This window comes from Podarcis gaigeae (genome assembly GCF_964106915.1).
Source record: "Podarcis gaigeae genome assembly, chromosome: 13".
NCBI lineage: Eukaryota > Metazoa > Chordata > Lepidosauria > Squamata > Lacertidae > Podarcis > Podarcis gaigeae.
In genome coordinates, this window is record NC_139689.1 from 42,693,010 (window position 1) to 42,708,729 (window position 15,720).

At 49.7% G+C, this 15,720-nt stretch overlaps 1 protein-coding gene across 2 annotated transcripts in view; it reads right to left on the bottom strand.

The window, feature by feature from the left end:
• Positions 1 to 15,720, bottom strand: part of GFAP (glial fibrillary acidic protein) — a 40,464-nt gene that overhangs the window by 2,060 nt on the left and 22,684 nt on the right. Inside the window, exons 3-9 of one of the 2 annotated variants that reach the window (XM_083709629.1) lie at positions 11,554 to 11,614; positions 11,159 to 11,254; positions 9,634 to 9,795; positions 8,002 to 8,127; positions 5,746 to 5,966; positions 3,424 to 3,467; positions 467 to 552 (exon numbers count right to left, since the gene is read on the bottom strand). In XM_083709629.1, coding sequence (XP_083565755.1) covers positions 467 to 552; positions 3,424 to 3,467; positions 5,746 to 5,966; positions 8,002 to 8,127; positions 9,634 to 9,795; positions 11,159 to 11,254; positions 11,554 to 11,614 — 796 coding nt within the window. The remainder of the gene's footprint in view (positions 1 to 466; positions 553 to 3,423; positions 3,468 to 5,745; positions 5,967 to 8,001; positions 8,128 to 9,633; positions 9,796 to 11,158; positions 11,255 to 11,553; positions 11,615 to 15,720) is intronic. The other variant, XM_083709630.1, reaches the window with a different exon arrangement.

The following is a 15,720-nucleotide window of genomic DNA, read 5'->3' on the forward strand; positions in this document are numbered from 1 at the left end:
TCAGTGCCGGGGAGTGCTCATTTGGGGCCCTGGGTAGCACAGTGAAAGAAGAAAAAGCTGATAAATTGAAATAGGATGCAGAGGGAATCATTGCAAGATGATAGGCGGAGGTTCTAGAAGACAAATCCTACCAGGAAAGGCGGAAGGAGGCTGGTATATATAGTCCCAAGAAGCCAAGAGATATTGGAAGGGCTACAGTCACTCACCAGTGACAAGATTAAAACTACAGAGAGGAAGGAGGTTTGAATATTAGGAAGAATTTCCTAACTATGAGCAGCTCAGCGACAGAGCGTGATAACGATGGAGACTGAGGAATCTATTTCCTGGAGGATTAAAAATAAAAAGAGTGGGACAGGCATGTCCATAGATTCTACAGGTGTTTGGAAAGAAAGGGTTGGATTGCTAGATCTTTCAAGCATGTGATCAGAAAACCAAGGCTCCAGAGGCCTGGGTAGATTTTGCCTACCTCTCCATCTCTTGTCTCCACTGTTTTGACCACAATACTCCTCTTCAGGTGGGCCTCAGAAACGGACTTTGTGTCCAGGCTGGTCTCTGGTGAGGAGGGAAAGAACAGCCTGGTCATTGTCATAGTGTGGTAGTTACTGAATTGTGACCTGGAGAAGGCACACACTGTTCATCTGTGATAGACTTTGAGCTGGCCTGCGAGACCACAAGGAAACAGAAGGAAATGCTATGGGTCTGGGAGAATGTGTGTGAGAGAGAACGGTATCCAACAGTGAGCTAAAACTCAGCTCCTTCTGCACTCTGATGCAGCTGCAGTGAAGGGCAACCAGAGTCAAGGAAGGGGGGGGGAGAGAACTTGCTAGGTAGCAGGGAGCCATCGCTAGATCTAAGTGATCCTAAATTGTAGCACCTTGACCTTGACCAACAAACATCTCAGTAACACGCATACAAATTCCTCTTCAAGGAGTTTTCCTTTCAGAGGTTTTTCAAGCAGCCTCCCATATGGCAACAAGAACAACCAAAGTGATCACAAAGAAGAATCAAAGTGGAACAGAGGTGTGCAATGAAATGAAATCTAGTAGCAGCTGGCACAGAAGAGAACTGGTGTGGCGTCTAACAACGCACCTCTAGTTATGTTTACTGGAGTTAAGTACTATTGTAAACAGGGACACGGGTGGCGCTGTGGTCTAAACCACTGAGCCTCTTGGGCTTGCCGATCAGAAGGTCGGCAGTTTGAATCCCCGCAACAGAGTGAGCTCCCATTGCTCAGTCCCAGCTTCTGCCAGCCTAGCAGTTCGAAAGTACGCCAGTGCAAGTAGATAAATAGGTACCATCGCGGCAGGAAGGTAAAGGCGTTTCCATGCTCTCTCGTTTCTGTCACGGTGTCCCGTTGTGCCAGAAACAGTTTAGTCCTGCTGGCCACATGACCTGGGAAGCTGTCTGTGGACAAACACCGGCTCCCTCGGCCTGAAAGCAAGTTGAGTGCCACAACCCCATAGTCACCTTTGACTGGACTTAACCATCCAGGGGTCCTTTAGCTTTACTATTGTTCCCAATGGGACTTGCTCCCCAAGACAAGTAAAGAGGCACAGAACATCAGTCAAAGAGTGAGCTGGGAAGTTCCTAGTTCAAAGCTAGTATTAGCCATGGCCTTGAAACAAGCCTTGCTGATAAGAGTTGGATATCAGGAGGACAGGAGTGTAGGAAACGCCTTCATTGGATCCCAATTAATTTCCAAAGACTTCAGTTTTAGGAAGGTTTTTTGGCATATAGGAAGCTGTTTTAATCCAGGGGTCCCCAACACAGCAGCTACATTTGCCTGTATCTCCTACAGCGCACACAAGAGGTGTCGAAAAACTGCAGTGCGTAGGGAAACGGTTAGCTTTTCCTGCTCAGCTCCTCTTTGCAGCATCTCCTAGATTGCACATGCCTCACCTTACAGATATTGGCATTTCATTGGGTGCCAGGATTAGAAACCTACTCTCCCTCCCTTCCTGTATTGAAAAAGGAGAGGTAAAGTGCCTTCTCTCTGCAGTGCAGTTGGATAACTTTAGACTCTGAACTTGCACGTTCTTACAGGGGTGGGGAGCTTTTAGATGGCAATGTGTAGTGCCATACTCAAAATGTGGTAATCCTACTGAGTTTGGGGTTCCTCCTGCTCATTCCATTGGGTGGGATCCCAGCTTTTCTGCCCCGCAAGTCATCCCCCCAATGGTGCCACTGGTTTTCAAACATAAATAGTAAAATAGACAGAAGCCAGAGGCTTGGAATACAACCTCTCTCCCCTTTCCTTCCTCTTGCCAATGAGTGCCTGTTGTTGATATTCGCAGCTCCCGTGACCCACAACCTGCGCGACCCACTCGCAACCCCTTCCTCATCCTGCTTCTAGCCTGCCAAAAGGCATCGTTGAGGCCAGAAATAGAACAATGAAGGCCTTTAGGATTGATCCAGAAAGGCACAAATATGATTATGGTGGTGTCGGTGGAGAAAGGCATCGGCAAAGCAGAAGACAATAGAAGTTTTCCGATACGTATTGGTCTTACTACCTTCGGAATAGATTAGGTGCAGCGGCAGCACATCCCATTTCGCTGCTTGTTTCAAAACAGAAAGTGCTGCCAAGCCCTGCCACTGCCACCACCTGCCTCACCTGCTCTGCTGCCACACAGCCTGCCACACTTAGTGGTTCACACTATACTTGAAATTGAAATACTTTATTGTCACTTGTGGTGCTGTGGGTTAAACCACAGAGCCTAGGGCTTGCCGATCAGAAGGTCGGCGGTTCGAATCCCCGTGACGGGGTGAGCTCCCGTTGCTCGGTCCCTGCTCCTGCCAACCTAGCAGTTTGAAAGCACATCAAAGTGCAAGTAGATATATAGGTAGCGCTCCAGCGGGAAGGTAAACAGCATTTCCGTGCGCTGCTCTGGTTCGCCAGAAGTGGCTTAGTCATGCTGGCCACATGAACCGGAAGCTGTACGCCGGCTCCCTCGGCCAATAAAGTGAGATGAGCGCCGCAACCCCAGAGTCAGTCACGACTGGGCCTAATGGTCTGGGGTCCCTTTACCTTTACAACTTGTATACAGTGAGATTACATGAGCACCCCCCCACTCAGCTCTCTTAGTCTTAATTCCCCTCGTTTACTGACGTACAGCTACCAAACAGTCAGTTGCCCTGTTGTTATCTTTTCATTCATCAGCAGCCTAACAGCCTACGGATAGAAGCTGTTCTTTACCCTGTTGGTGCGACTAATCATGCTTCTATATCTTCTGCCTGAGGGCAGGAGATCAAGAAAGTGCCGGCCAGTGTGTGAATCATCCCTGATAATTTCCCTCACTCTCCTGAGGCAATGTTCTTCCGCTATTTCATCCAGTGGATTCACGGGACAGCCCACTTACAGTTGCTGCCTCATTTGTGTGTGGTCACATGGCAACAGCCATCCTCATGACAGAATGGGTTCCTTACCTCGGATCTGAAGGTTGGAGAAGGTCTGCACTGGAATGGTGATCCTGCAAAGACACAAGGAAGAAAAGGAAAAGAGAGTGGGTTTTCGAAACAGTCCCAGGGCCAGCCCACCCAGGAGGCAGGCTAAGGTCGCAGCCTCAGGCGGTGGAATGGCAAGAGGAGGCAGCAGTAGCCACTGAGATCTCACAAGACCTTGCCAAAATCTGAAGAGATCTCATGTGCTCCATTTGATCCTGCAAGAGATCTCACCAGAACCCGCCGTCACTGCTGTTGCTTTGCGGGCGCTGCTGCACAACTCAGATGAGGGTGGCTTTGGTGCCGAGTGCAGGGTACCACCTTCCTGTTCCTGTGGTGAATCAGGATGAGCTGCCCTTGATCCGTCCTAATTCAATCCTTCCCCAACCTTGCATCTTTAATTAATTACCGTATTTTTTGCTCTATAAGACTCACTTTTTCCCTCCTCAAAAGTAAGGGGAGATGTGTGTGCGTCTTATGGAGCGAATGCAGGCTGCGCAGCTATCCCAGAAGCCAAAACAGCAAGAGGGATTGCTGCTTTTACTGCGCAGTGATCCCTCTTGCTGTTCTGGCTTCTGAGATTCAGAATTTTTTTTTCTTGTTTTCCTCCTCTAAAAACTAGGTGCGTCTTGTGGTCTGGTGCATCTTATAGAGCGAAAAATACGGTAATTCCAGGTTTTGTACTGGATAAGCAGCAGAGCCAAAGGAGCTCGGGTGAGAAGCACAAATCTCACAAAATGGCTGATCTGGCAGAAGTAACATGGCAAACAACACCCTTCCCCAGCTTGTCTTGGACTACCACTCCCATCAGCCACAGCCAACCTAGCCAATGGTCATGGATGATGGGAGCAGTAGTCCAAAATGCCTTCAGGTGGAAAAGAACAACAGTTTTTTCTGGCTTAAGGACAACACCAAACAGAGGTTTGACAGGAATCACTTGGTCATATTCAAATGCTATTTGGTATGAGTCATCCCCAGGTCTACTGAAGGGTTTTAGCACAGTGGATCCTGGATACAGCACCTACACAGTGACACATTAGATCAAGGAATGCTTGGTGCCCTGGAAGATCAGGTTCAATGCAACAGTACTTGGCAATATTTCCAGTATTAAACCAGAGAGCCTGACTAGGTAAAAAGGTAAAGGGACCCCTGGACAGTTAAGTCCAGTCAAAGGTGACTATGGGGTTGCAATGCTCATCTCACTTTCAAGCTGAGGGAGACGGCATTTCTCCTCAGACAGCTTTCTGGGTCATGTGGCCAGCATGACTAAACCGCTTCTAGCACAACAGAGCACTGTGACAGAAACCAGAGCGCACGGAAACGCCGTTTACCTTCCCACCACAGCAGTACCTATTTATCTACTTGCACTGGTGTGCTTTCAAACTGCTAGGTTGGCAGAAGCTGGGACAGAGCAACGGGAGCTCACCCTGTCGTCTGACTAGCAACAAGCTGACTTGGAGGCTCATTTTTTTAAATTACCCTTATGAGACCCATCCAAGTTTAGAGGGAGGCCTGGTCTCTCCTTGAAGCAGAATGAACTGGAAGATTCCTAAGACAATAAGAGTTGACTATACCACTTTAGATTATGGGTGGGACTTGCCATTTGTAAGTGTTCACAGCCCAGCCCACTTTCCCACTGTGCTGATTCCCTGCTTGTGGGGAGTTGTGTGTATTTAACACTGCTCACATTTAAAATGAGACCGCCTAACTGTAGTCTGAAGTGGTACGGTTCATTTCACTGCCAAGACTCAGCCCCCTCATTTGGCTGCATAAATGTAGAACAAGCCTAACACGCAGGGCTTTTAAGGAGCTTTGTATTACTCTGACAGGCTCCCCAGCAATTCCATGTAAAATACTGTATTTTTCTCCCTATAGGATGCACTTTTTCCCCTCCAAAAATGAAGGGGAAATGTGTGTGCTTCGCTGGAGCCTGGAGAGCAAGAGGGGTCGGTATGCTCAGGGAACTCCCGCCGGGCTCCCAAGGCTTGCGGACAGCAACCTGCACCCCGAAACCCGGGGAGCACTCCGCAGCACACCCCAGACTTCAGGCAGATATCTGCAAGCCTGGGGAGCCTGCGGGAGTTCCCGCGGACTCCCCAGGCTTGCGGATAGCAGCCTGTTCTGGGGGCTGGGGGAGGGGGAAGCTCGGGCTTCCCCCGCCCCAGCCCCGTACCTGGGGGAGGGGAAATAATTTTTTTCTTTATTCCCCCCCAAAAAACTAGGTGCGCCCTATGGGCCGGTGTGCCCTATAGGGCGAAAAATACAGTATGTCGCAACACTATGGCTATGGGAGTTTCTGGGCACTACCTGCTTTCCTCCCCCTCCAAGAGTTTGCGGTAGGTGGCAATCTCAATATCTAAAGCCAGTTTGACATTGAGGAGGTCCTGATATTCCTGGAGGTGACGAGCCATTTCCTCCTTGAGGCTGCGGGTGTCTTCCTCCAGCCGAATCACTGTGTCCTGGTAGGCGGCAGTGCCGAGGGCATAACGGTCTTCCATCTCTCTCAGCTGCCTCTCCAGAGATTCGTTCTGTAATGACAAGGGAAGCATCACCGGCGAATGCAACAAAACAAGTGGTCTGTCACTAACCTGCAAAGGGGAAGGGACACCCTGAGCCCACAGCTGAGGCTGAAAGTGACATACTTTCTGGGAATATATACCTTTCGCTCATTTCCCTCATGAACTGCCGTACATTCAGTTCCTGCCTTTCTGCCAAAGCACTCAAGGCAGTTTGCAGTTGACCAATAATGGCTCATGAGCCAAGAGGCATAAGCAATGAGGAACAGCGCTCTATGTGGGGCTACCTTTGAAAGTGACCCGGAAACTACAACTAATCCAGAATGCGGCAGCTAACCTGGTGACTGGGAGTGGCCGCCAAGACCATATAACACAGGTCCTGAAAGACCTGCATTGGCTCCCATTATGTTTCTGAGCACAATTCAAAGTGTTGGTGCTAACCTTTAAAGCCCTAAATGGCCTCGGCCCCGTATATCTGAAGGAGCGTCTCCACCCCCATCGTTCAGACCAGACACTGAGGTCCAGCTCCGAGGGCCTTCTGGCGGTTCCCTCATTGTGAGAAGTGAGGTTGCAGGGAACCAGGCAGAGGGCCTTCTCGGTAGTGGCGCCCGCCCTTCTGAACGCCCTCCCATCAGATGTCATGGAAATAAACAACTATCTGACTTTTTGAAGACATCTGAAGGCAACCCTGTTTAGGAAAGTTTTTAATGTTTGATGTTTTATCGCTATTATTATTATTATTATTCTGTTGGGAGCTGCCGAGAGTGGCTGGGGAACCCAGCCAGATGGGAGGGGTATAAATAAATAAAATTATTATTATTATTATTATTATTATTATTATTATTATTACAGGGAAGGAAGAGGAGACGAGGCACAATCAGGAACAAGCCAACCCTTTCATATTATTGCATAATGGCATTGCATAAGGACTAGGTGGAACAATCACTTTCTACCTAGGAGACAATGCTGGAAGAGGAATACCCAATACTTGCCCCAGTTAGGATTGGGGAGACATTTGATTCAATTTGCACTTAGAAACAAACTTACCAATTTGTGATTTTTTTTTTTTGAAAAAAGCATATTGAAATGGGGTAAAAACAAACTATCTGGATTTTGCAACACCATTCTTCAGCCAAGTAACACAGGCAAAAATAATGTAAGAGTAAAGTGTGTGTACAGATGCATATGTGAATGAAAATAATATACCAAATTGCATTATATTAGGGAGAAGAAAAAGGTATAGGGTAGAGGGACCCCTGACCATTAGGTCCAGTCACAGACGACTCTGGGGTTGCGGCGCTCATCTCACTTTATTGGCCGAGGGAGCTGGCGTACAGCTTCCGGGTCATGTGGCCAGCAGGACTAAGCCGCTTCTGGCGAACCAGAGCAGCGCATGAAAACACCATTTACCTTCCTGCTGGAGCGGTACCTATTTATCTACTTGCACTTTGTGCTTTCGAACTGCTAGGTTGGCAGGAGCAGGGACTGAGCAACGGGAGCTCACCCTGTCATGGGGATTTGAACTGCCAACCTTCTGATCGGCAAGTCCTAGGCTCTGTGGTTTAACCCACAGCGCCACCCGTGTCCCAATTAGGGAGAATAGCTGTGCAAAAAGGGAGGTATTGGGGGGAATATCCTATTAGCATCTAAAAAGGTGTACCATATGAGAAATTTGCAGCAAAATGCTGATGAATTTTCATGGAGTGGTTTCTGTGGGCAGGAAGGAACGCCAGTCATGTGGGGCGGTGGGGGGGGGGAGGGAAAGGTTCTCCATTCCAACTGGTTGCCTCAGACAGTGAGGTGAGAGAGCCAGGCCTCCTCCACTGTCTCAGCTGGGACCAGCTGCCATTTGTCCCCTCGCCTCCTAGAACTACCTCCACTGTTGGCCAATTCTATTTGACTGCGGCGGAGGGAGAGGTGAGGCCCTCTCCATTGGGCTTAGCCGGGAGCCAGAGACGGATGAACCTGTCGATTCCGGTTTCTCTCCATTTCTCATTTCCCCAATCTTAAACTCCCTTCTCCAAATTTCCGCATCAGCTCCACCTACCGATCCCCTCAGGGACTCCAGGTCACAGGTGAGGGACTGCAGCTGCCGGCGGTACTCGTTGGCTTCTTGCTTGGCGAGACGCAGGGCCTCGATGTTTCGTGCCGCTGCATCGGTCAGGTCTGCAAACTACCAGGCGGAAGTCAGGTTAACGTTCTGTTTCGTGGCTCAAGGAACACATTCACTCGCATTGGGCACTCACACCAGAACACAACCCTCTCTCCACAGCTGATCTGGGCAGATCAGCTATGGGGGTGGGCGGGCTGTTATTGCCCCCCTCTCTGCTCATCCATGATCAATCACATGACCAGGGAAAGGACAGTTCGGGTCCACATAAGTGTGCTATTCCCACCCCAATACTGTATCCAGGGCCTTTTTTTCAGCCGGAATTGCTGGAACTCAGGCGTGGAGGAAGGGGTGTGTGGTGGGTGTGGGCCGCCTCAAGTGTCACCACTGAGGGGGGTGACAAAATGCCGGGTGGCACTCAGGGCCTGCAGCGCGGCCGAGCCACACGTCTCTCCTGGGAGCAACGTGATGGCTTGGGCGCCTGCAGGCTCTACGCTGCCCCAGATGGTCCGCCCGCCACCTCCCCCTCAGCAGTAGGGTGGCTGAGTGGGAGGAGGCAGGCAAACTTCTTGGAGGCCCTATGGAGTGTCCTGCCCTGGCTTGCCCCACCCAAAGGGCGGCTGGCCCCGCCCCCATGGATGGATGGCTCCACCTCCACAAGCTGCTGGCCCCGCCCCTGGGCACAGGGCATGCGCTGCCCCAGGCGCCCAATCGGATTGCTCCACCACTGAACTCAGTTCCGGCACCTCTCAAGTGGGCGCAAATGCCACTCTAAGAGAACAAGGGAGGTGTTCGTGCTCAGTTCTGGCACCTCTTTTTTTTAGAAAAATAGTACTGACTACATCTAAATTACTGCTTCTGACCAATAGCCCAAGTTTACAAATGTGTTTATTGATACTGACTGTTATCTACTTTAATGTCCCCCCCCCCCCCGTTTTGCTGCTGCTGCCAAGATCAGTAAGGTCTTGAGGGGAAGGCTTTTTTGTTTTTGTTTTTTTGAGAGGAACTGGATTAGGCCCCCAAGCTGGGGTTTATCAACCCCTGGTTGAAAAGGTTGTGTCGCCAGAGCTTATACCTGATCACCACTGTGACCTTCAAACCCTTCACCTCCCTTCCTGACAGGGCAATTGTCCTCGAATTTTCAGGCGGTAAGGAAGTCTATGGTTTCTCCACCAAATGGAAGCACCCAAAGGGAACTCAAAACGGGAAGTATCTTGGAGAAAAGGCACCTGTTATCACAGGTGTTTGGAGCAACCATTACTGGTACGGGCTAGAAATGTCATTAAATTTAAAAAATGCACATGGTTTATACTGAATAGTGAAGAAAAAGACCAGAGTTACACATGCATCCTGTGCTTCAAGCACTGAAAATTGTCACTAGCCATGCATGCAACCAGAAGTCTCATCCACACCGTCCCTCCCATCCCTTACTGCCACCTTCCAAAGCATCTCAATGGTTCAAGGCCCTGTTCGTCTAGAATGGGCAATCTGAGTGGAATGCTAGTCAAAGCTGTGGGAATCCTCGGTCTTTCACTTTCCCTTGGGCTGGTCTCCACCCTGGTCCCATACCTTAGACTTGTACCATTCCTCAGTCTCATGCATGTTGTTTGAGGCCATGGACTCGTACTGGATGCGGATCTCGCGCAAGGCAGATGTCAAGTCCGGCTTGGCCATGTCCATCTCGATGTGGACCTGTTGCTGCTGCAGCTGCTCCTGCAGCTCACGAAGCTCCTGAGAAGGGGACAGAAGAGTCGTGAATCCTGAAACATCATACACAGGGCAGGGTTTCCAAAAAACTGGACCAATTAAGACTTTGGGGAACAGATCAGGGCAAATTCACAAATGTAGGACTTATCCACACCTACCTTTCCTCTGTGCTTTCCAGGCACGGTCTGAGCTCCATGTCCAAATGCCCTTTTCCTTGACCCGGAGATTTGCCTGTGAAAAACTGCTCTTTAAAGCTGAATCGGAGCAAATGGTAATCTGCAGAAACCCTGAATAGGCATTTGCTTCGATTCAGCTTTGAAGAGTGGGTTTTTGTGGGGAAAGCTCTGGAGGTGATGTGTTTCTTCTCTTCCTTTCCTCACTCTCTTCTTCAAGATGCAAGTCATGGAGACAGGATGTGCCTTATGATAGCTCCAAGCTTCAGACATGTATCTGAAGCTACTTTTCTGTATTTCTACTCAATAATATGTTGTCTGTGTTATCTATTATTGCTGCATAAGACAATGCATGACTGAGACCTAGAAACTGTAAGTAAAGCAATTTTAAACTTACTTATCAGTGTGTAGTCTATTCATTGCCAAGGGGGGCAGAAGGAGGTCAGCTGCTAAACTCTTTGGATACCACTGGGCACCATTTTGAAACAAAATGGCAGACTCAGTCTTTCAAGACTGCAGTGATCCCTTTGGACAAGCTAAATAACTTTGGCACAATGGTTCCTGAGATCAGTGAACAGGATTTTAACTATGTTAGGGTACTGTTGGATGCCATTTTGAATCAAGATGGTGGAGTGAGCCTTTGAAGGCTGCACTGATGGTCAGTGAAGGTTGCTGCTGGCTTCTTAAAATTCTAAGCAGTGCTGGACACTCCTTGCTCATTGTTTAGATCGAGTGGACATATTTTTGCTTCCTTTATGTGTGGAGGGAAGATGTGCCATATTAGGAAGCCTGGACACCTTTAGGAATACATGGGAAATGTAACATCTCCAGGATCAAAGGTCTAGGTTTGTTTGCTTGCTTGTGTTAAAATTTGCAAGCTGCATTTCAACCTGAATGGCCCATAAAGTGAAATGCAGTCCTGTTAACATACAATTAAATCAAGAAACGCCATTAAAAGCGAGCCTCACAAAAATGCAGTTAGAACCCAGAGCCTCTGAGCCAGATGAAGAGTCGGTTGGTTTTCCCAGCAATGGGACCAAATAACCAGTTTTCAGTATGTCTCTCTCCCTCTCGCTGGTTGTTGTTTTTTGGCAGGCATTAAAGGGAAAACAGAGCACAAGCCACACTGTGGATCTGGGCCTTCAATCCGGCCTGTTACCCCAACTGCCTTTCAAGATGGAGGAGCTTCAGCTTGGCGGCTCTGTATTCCATACCTCCTCGTGGATCTTCTTTAGGAAGTTGATCTCCTCTTGAAGTGATTCAATTTTACGTTCCAGGTCTATTCGGGCCAACGCAGCATCATCAACGTCCTGAGAAATGAGAAGGGAGAATGAGGGATATTTTATCTCTTTTGGCCCTAAACATCATGTATAGGGAGGAAAACGGGACCTCTTGCATGCTCGCTCTCTCTCTTAAAAATAAAGTAAAAGAGGGTTGCCCTGGCATGTGCTACAGATGGCCCAACTACAGCCCTTCCATGAGACACATACATGCATGCACATGATGTAGCAAGGAGGAAAGTATTTCAGATCAGTTACAAGCTACAAGGCCATCTTGCATTCTCTGCCCATAGTTCCGGGATGGTATTCGTCATTTTTTTCCGCCTCACCTGTCGGTAGGAAGACAAATTGTTCTCAGCTTCAAGGCGCTGATTAATCTCGTCCTGTAACCTTAAATGAGAGAGAGAGAGAGAGAGAGATGGGGAAATCAGGAAACTATGCTGAATTATCGGTTCCCTTCTGCAAGGGGCTGAAACCAAGAGAGAAAAAAATGTCAAGGTCAAAGCCTCCACAAGGCCCTCAGACCTTTTCTAATTCTGTGCTGTTTATTTGCAAGTTTTCAAACCCTTCAGGCTTTGCATGCAATTAATACAACAAAATACAACAACAAAAGAAGGGATAATATTAGCATAAGAACAGAGTCCTGCAGGATCAGATTAAAGGGCCAACATTCTGTCCTCGTGGGGGTCAACCGCCCTTGGGGAGCCAACCAGCAGGAGTGCAACAGCACTCTCCTGTCAGGCTTGAGGAATTGTCTCCCTCCTCCGATGGTTTCAAGAAGCAGGGAGGAAACAAGAAAGCTCTTGCTTATAATTTATTCAGTGATCACAGTAGAAGACAAAGAATCCAGTCATTCTTCCAGGATGAAGTTGTTCACTCTGAGCCCCTCCAACTTCCCCCTCTAAGCAACAGCATCTGGCCCTACGGTGGCCCCCGGTGGTCAAATGTCTCTATGTCCGTTGCTCTTGCACTCTTAACAAACGTCGCATTGTAGGGGACGGTGGATCATCTATGCTGTCTAATGACATGCAGGGCTGTCTTAAGCATATCTGGTGCTGTGGTGCAAAGATCCCTCCGGCGCCCGCCCCCCCGTTTCCCAGCATTGCCGACCTTTTTTAGGGAGGATGGCGCTGACAGCGACGCACCCAGCTGCGGAGAAGGCGGGCAGCGGCTGGAGGGAACCTCCTCTGGCGGAAAGAGGCAGAGGCTGGATGCGGCAACTCCTGGCTCAGCTGGCTGCTTTGTGCTGTGGTGGCTATGGCAGACGGAGGCTCCGGGCGCGGCACTGCTTCGGCATGGCATGGCGGAGGCGGGCGAGGGCGGCGAGCTGGTGCCGGGAGGCGCCACGTCCAGCCTCCACTTCTTCACTGGCGCCCTCCAGAACTTGGTGCCCTGGCGCCCCGCGCCACTAGCCTCTATGGGTAAGACGCCTCTGATGACATGTCAACTGGCTGCTCTGCCCCCTCCTTCTCCTAACACCTCATAAAGCTGCTGTTCACCTGTCTTTGAGCTGTTATCTCCTTCACAGTTCTGCTGTAATTCAATACTGCCTCTCTCTTCTCTGGCAGCTACGGGAGAAGGGGGTGGGCGAACTCCACCATTCCTCCTCCTCTTCAGTCCAGTCCCTGACATCTCCCCATTTCCGATTCCCAGAAACTGGCATTCAGAGGCACATACTGTCTCTGACAGCAGTGGCAAAGAGTAGCCATCGCTAGTAGCTGCCAAAAGCCTTATCCTCCATGAATTTTTCTGTACCCCCATTTAAAACCTTCCAGGTTGGTGACCACCCGTGTGTGGAAAGGCAATTCCTTCAGTCCCTCCTGAATCTTCTAACATCCAGTTCATCGGATGACCCTGGGATCTAGCGTCATGAGCAACGGAGGAGAACTCCTCTCTATCCACGTTCTCCAAACTATGTAAAATCTACAATCTCCTTTTTAAGGCGTGGCAACCCGGACTGTACACACAACCACATGATTGATTTGCACAACAGTATTATGATATTGGCAGTTTTATTTGCTGATCTTGTTAGGAATACACTGTACCAGCTGGAGCTCATAGTAGCTGGAGTCAAACAAAATCTAGAAGTCTCTATGTCGGCTTCCCTGGGCCTGTGCTGTTATTGGAACACTAGGGCTGGTTGCCAGCTCTACACCTGAGTGCTTTAGTGCTATTCAATGGAGAGAGGATATTGGTGGGAAAGGTTTGGGGCTGGCTATGCCACAGGTCCGTAGCTTAGATGCTAAACAAGAGGTGATGTTACTTGATCCTTCCTATGCTGCAAGGAAGGGACGCAGGTGGCGCTGTGGGTTAAAGCCTCAGCACCTAGGACTTGCCGATCGAAAGGTCGGCGGTTCGAATCCCTGCGGCGGGGTGCGCTCCCGCTGCTCGGTCCCAGCGCCTGCCAACCTAGCAGTTCGAAAGCACCTCTGGGTGCAAGTAGATAAATAGGGACCGCTTACCAGCGGGAAGGTAAACGGCGTTTCCGTGTGCGGCTCTGGCTCGCCAGAGCAGCGATGTCACGTTGGCCACGTGACCCGGAAGTGTCTCCGGACAGCGCTGGCCCCTGGCCTCTTGAGTGAGATGGGCGCACAACCCCAGAGTCTGTCAAGACTGGCCCGTACGGGCAGGGGTACCTTTACCTTTACCTTTATGCTGCAAGGAAGAATTCATCTCTCCATCTTCCCAGGAGCTATTAGATGTTCCACCTGCAGTTAAGTCCATAAACGCTGTACTAACCCATAACCATATTTATTGGCCCACATCTTTGTGTTACTCACTTGTGGCCTCAATCAATAAAATATGCAACTTTTGGAAACCTTTCTTGTTAATTGTGTAGAGTTGATTTCTTACCACAGGCAACCAGACCAGTGGCTAGCTGGCCTGCAACTCCTGCCTCACCTGCTTTTTAAAATTGTCTCTGTGTTATCACACCACACAGCAAACCCCTAAATTTCAACCTTGAATGAGAGTTCCCGGGGATCGCATTTGATCAAGAAGGTGGGCGCATGTCTCACTGTCCACCCAAAATGGATGGATCTGTGCCTCCTTGTTGCTAAATTCAGATTTTCTCACATTGGTAACTGTTCATCTCAGGGGGGTCTTCTAAAGCAGATGTTGGCAGTGCTTTTCTTCTGGGGGGAAAAGGTGACAGTACTTACCGTGAAGCATAGGTGCCAACCCCCTGGGGCCTTGGGTGCCTGAGCACCCACAAAACTCCCCATGAAGGAACTGGGCACCCACAAATTTCAGTGCCAGGGCCATGCACACTGCATGGCACCCACAGTCGCAGAGCCAAGCCGGCAACCTTGCCATGAAGTTGCTACAGTAAGTGCCACACATTTAACCAGTGCTTCTCTGCTAGAAAAAAGAGGTGTTGGTATTGGGTAACTTTGAGTTCCTCCAGGGGAAAAAAGCACTCGGTTTGGGAACCCCTCCCGACGGTGCTGAGGTTCAACCCCCATCAGCCCCAGCAAACATGGCCAGGAATGATGTAGTTCAGCAGCTTCTGGAGGTCTCTACACTTGCTCTAAAGAATAAGAGATTAGGAAGGGCTCTCCTGGGCTGCAGTCTTAAGGGGAGGTTGCACAGGCATCAGTCAGGGATGCTGTGTTGTCAATCATCCACTAAGCAGGGGATTGGACTAGTAGGTGATCTCTTCCAATTCTATGACTCTGGTCTATCCAATCCCATGGCCAACAGCGGTTGGGATGAACTACCCTCCCAGTACCAGATGCTAGCACAAAACATTACGCTATTAGAGGCACCTGGCGCTGTTGCTGCCCCCAGCTCCTCCACTGTGGAGGCTGCTCCATTATGGCAAATGGGGCACTGCCCCATCAACCTCCATCCTGATTCCTGGAAGACCACCTGCCTTTGTGTTTACATCAAATCCAGTGGGTGGCTCTGGATTTCTGCTTCCTCCTCCTCCTCTGTCTCAGTTTTGCCCTTGTAGAACTCAGCAGGGAAGAGGATGGGGACAAAACTTGGGTGTCATTGGCTCTCTAGCACCACCTACTGTTGGGCTCCCTGCCTTCCGCCCTACCAGCCTCAACAGGCACCAACCAGCACTGCTCCTCTGAGGTCATTTAAAAAAATATTTGTGTTTGTGGTCATTTTTGCCATCACATTAGCAGTGGCATTCCAGGCGTTCCAGACCCTCTGTGGTAGGGTTACCAGAAATCCCCGTTTCCTGGGGACAGTTCCCGGATTAACAAATCTGTCCCCGGACAAAATCCATCCCCGGATTTCATTTAATGTCCCCAGATTTATATTTTAAGTGTTGTAGATTTATTAGTAGGGAATGAATGTTGCATGATTGGTTCAACGGCACAAGACACGCCATATAGGGACTTCCAGCGAGGTAAAATGGCGGACACCACGCCAGTGAGCAGCTCCTGAAGCCAGCCAGAGCCAACAGCGCTACCAGGCTGGCACTGGGCTGCTAAGACTGCTGCTGCCACTGCTGAGGGGGAACTGGGGACGCCTGGCACGTC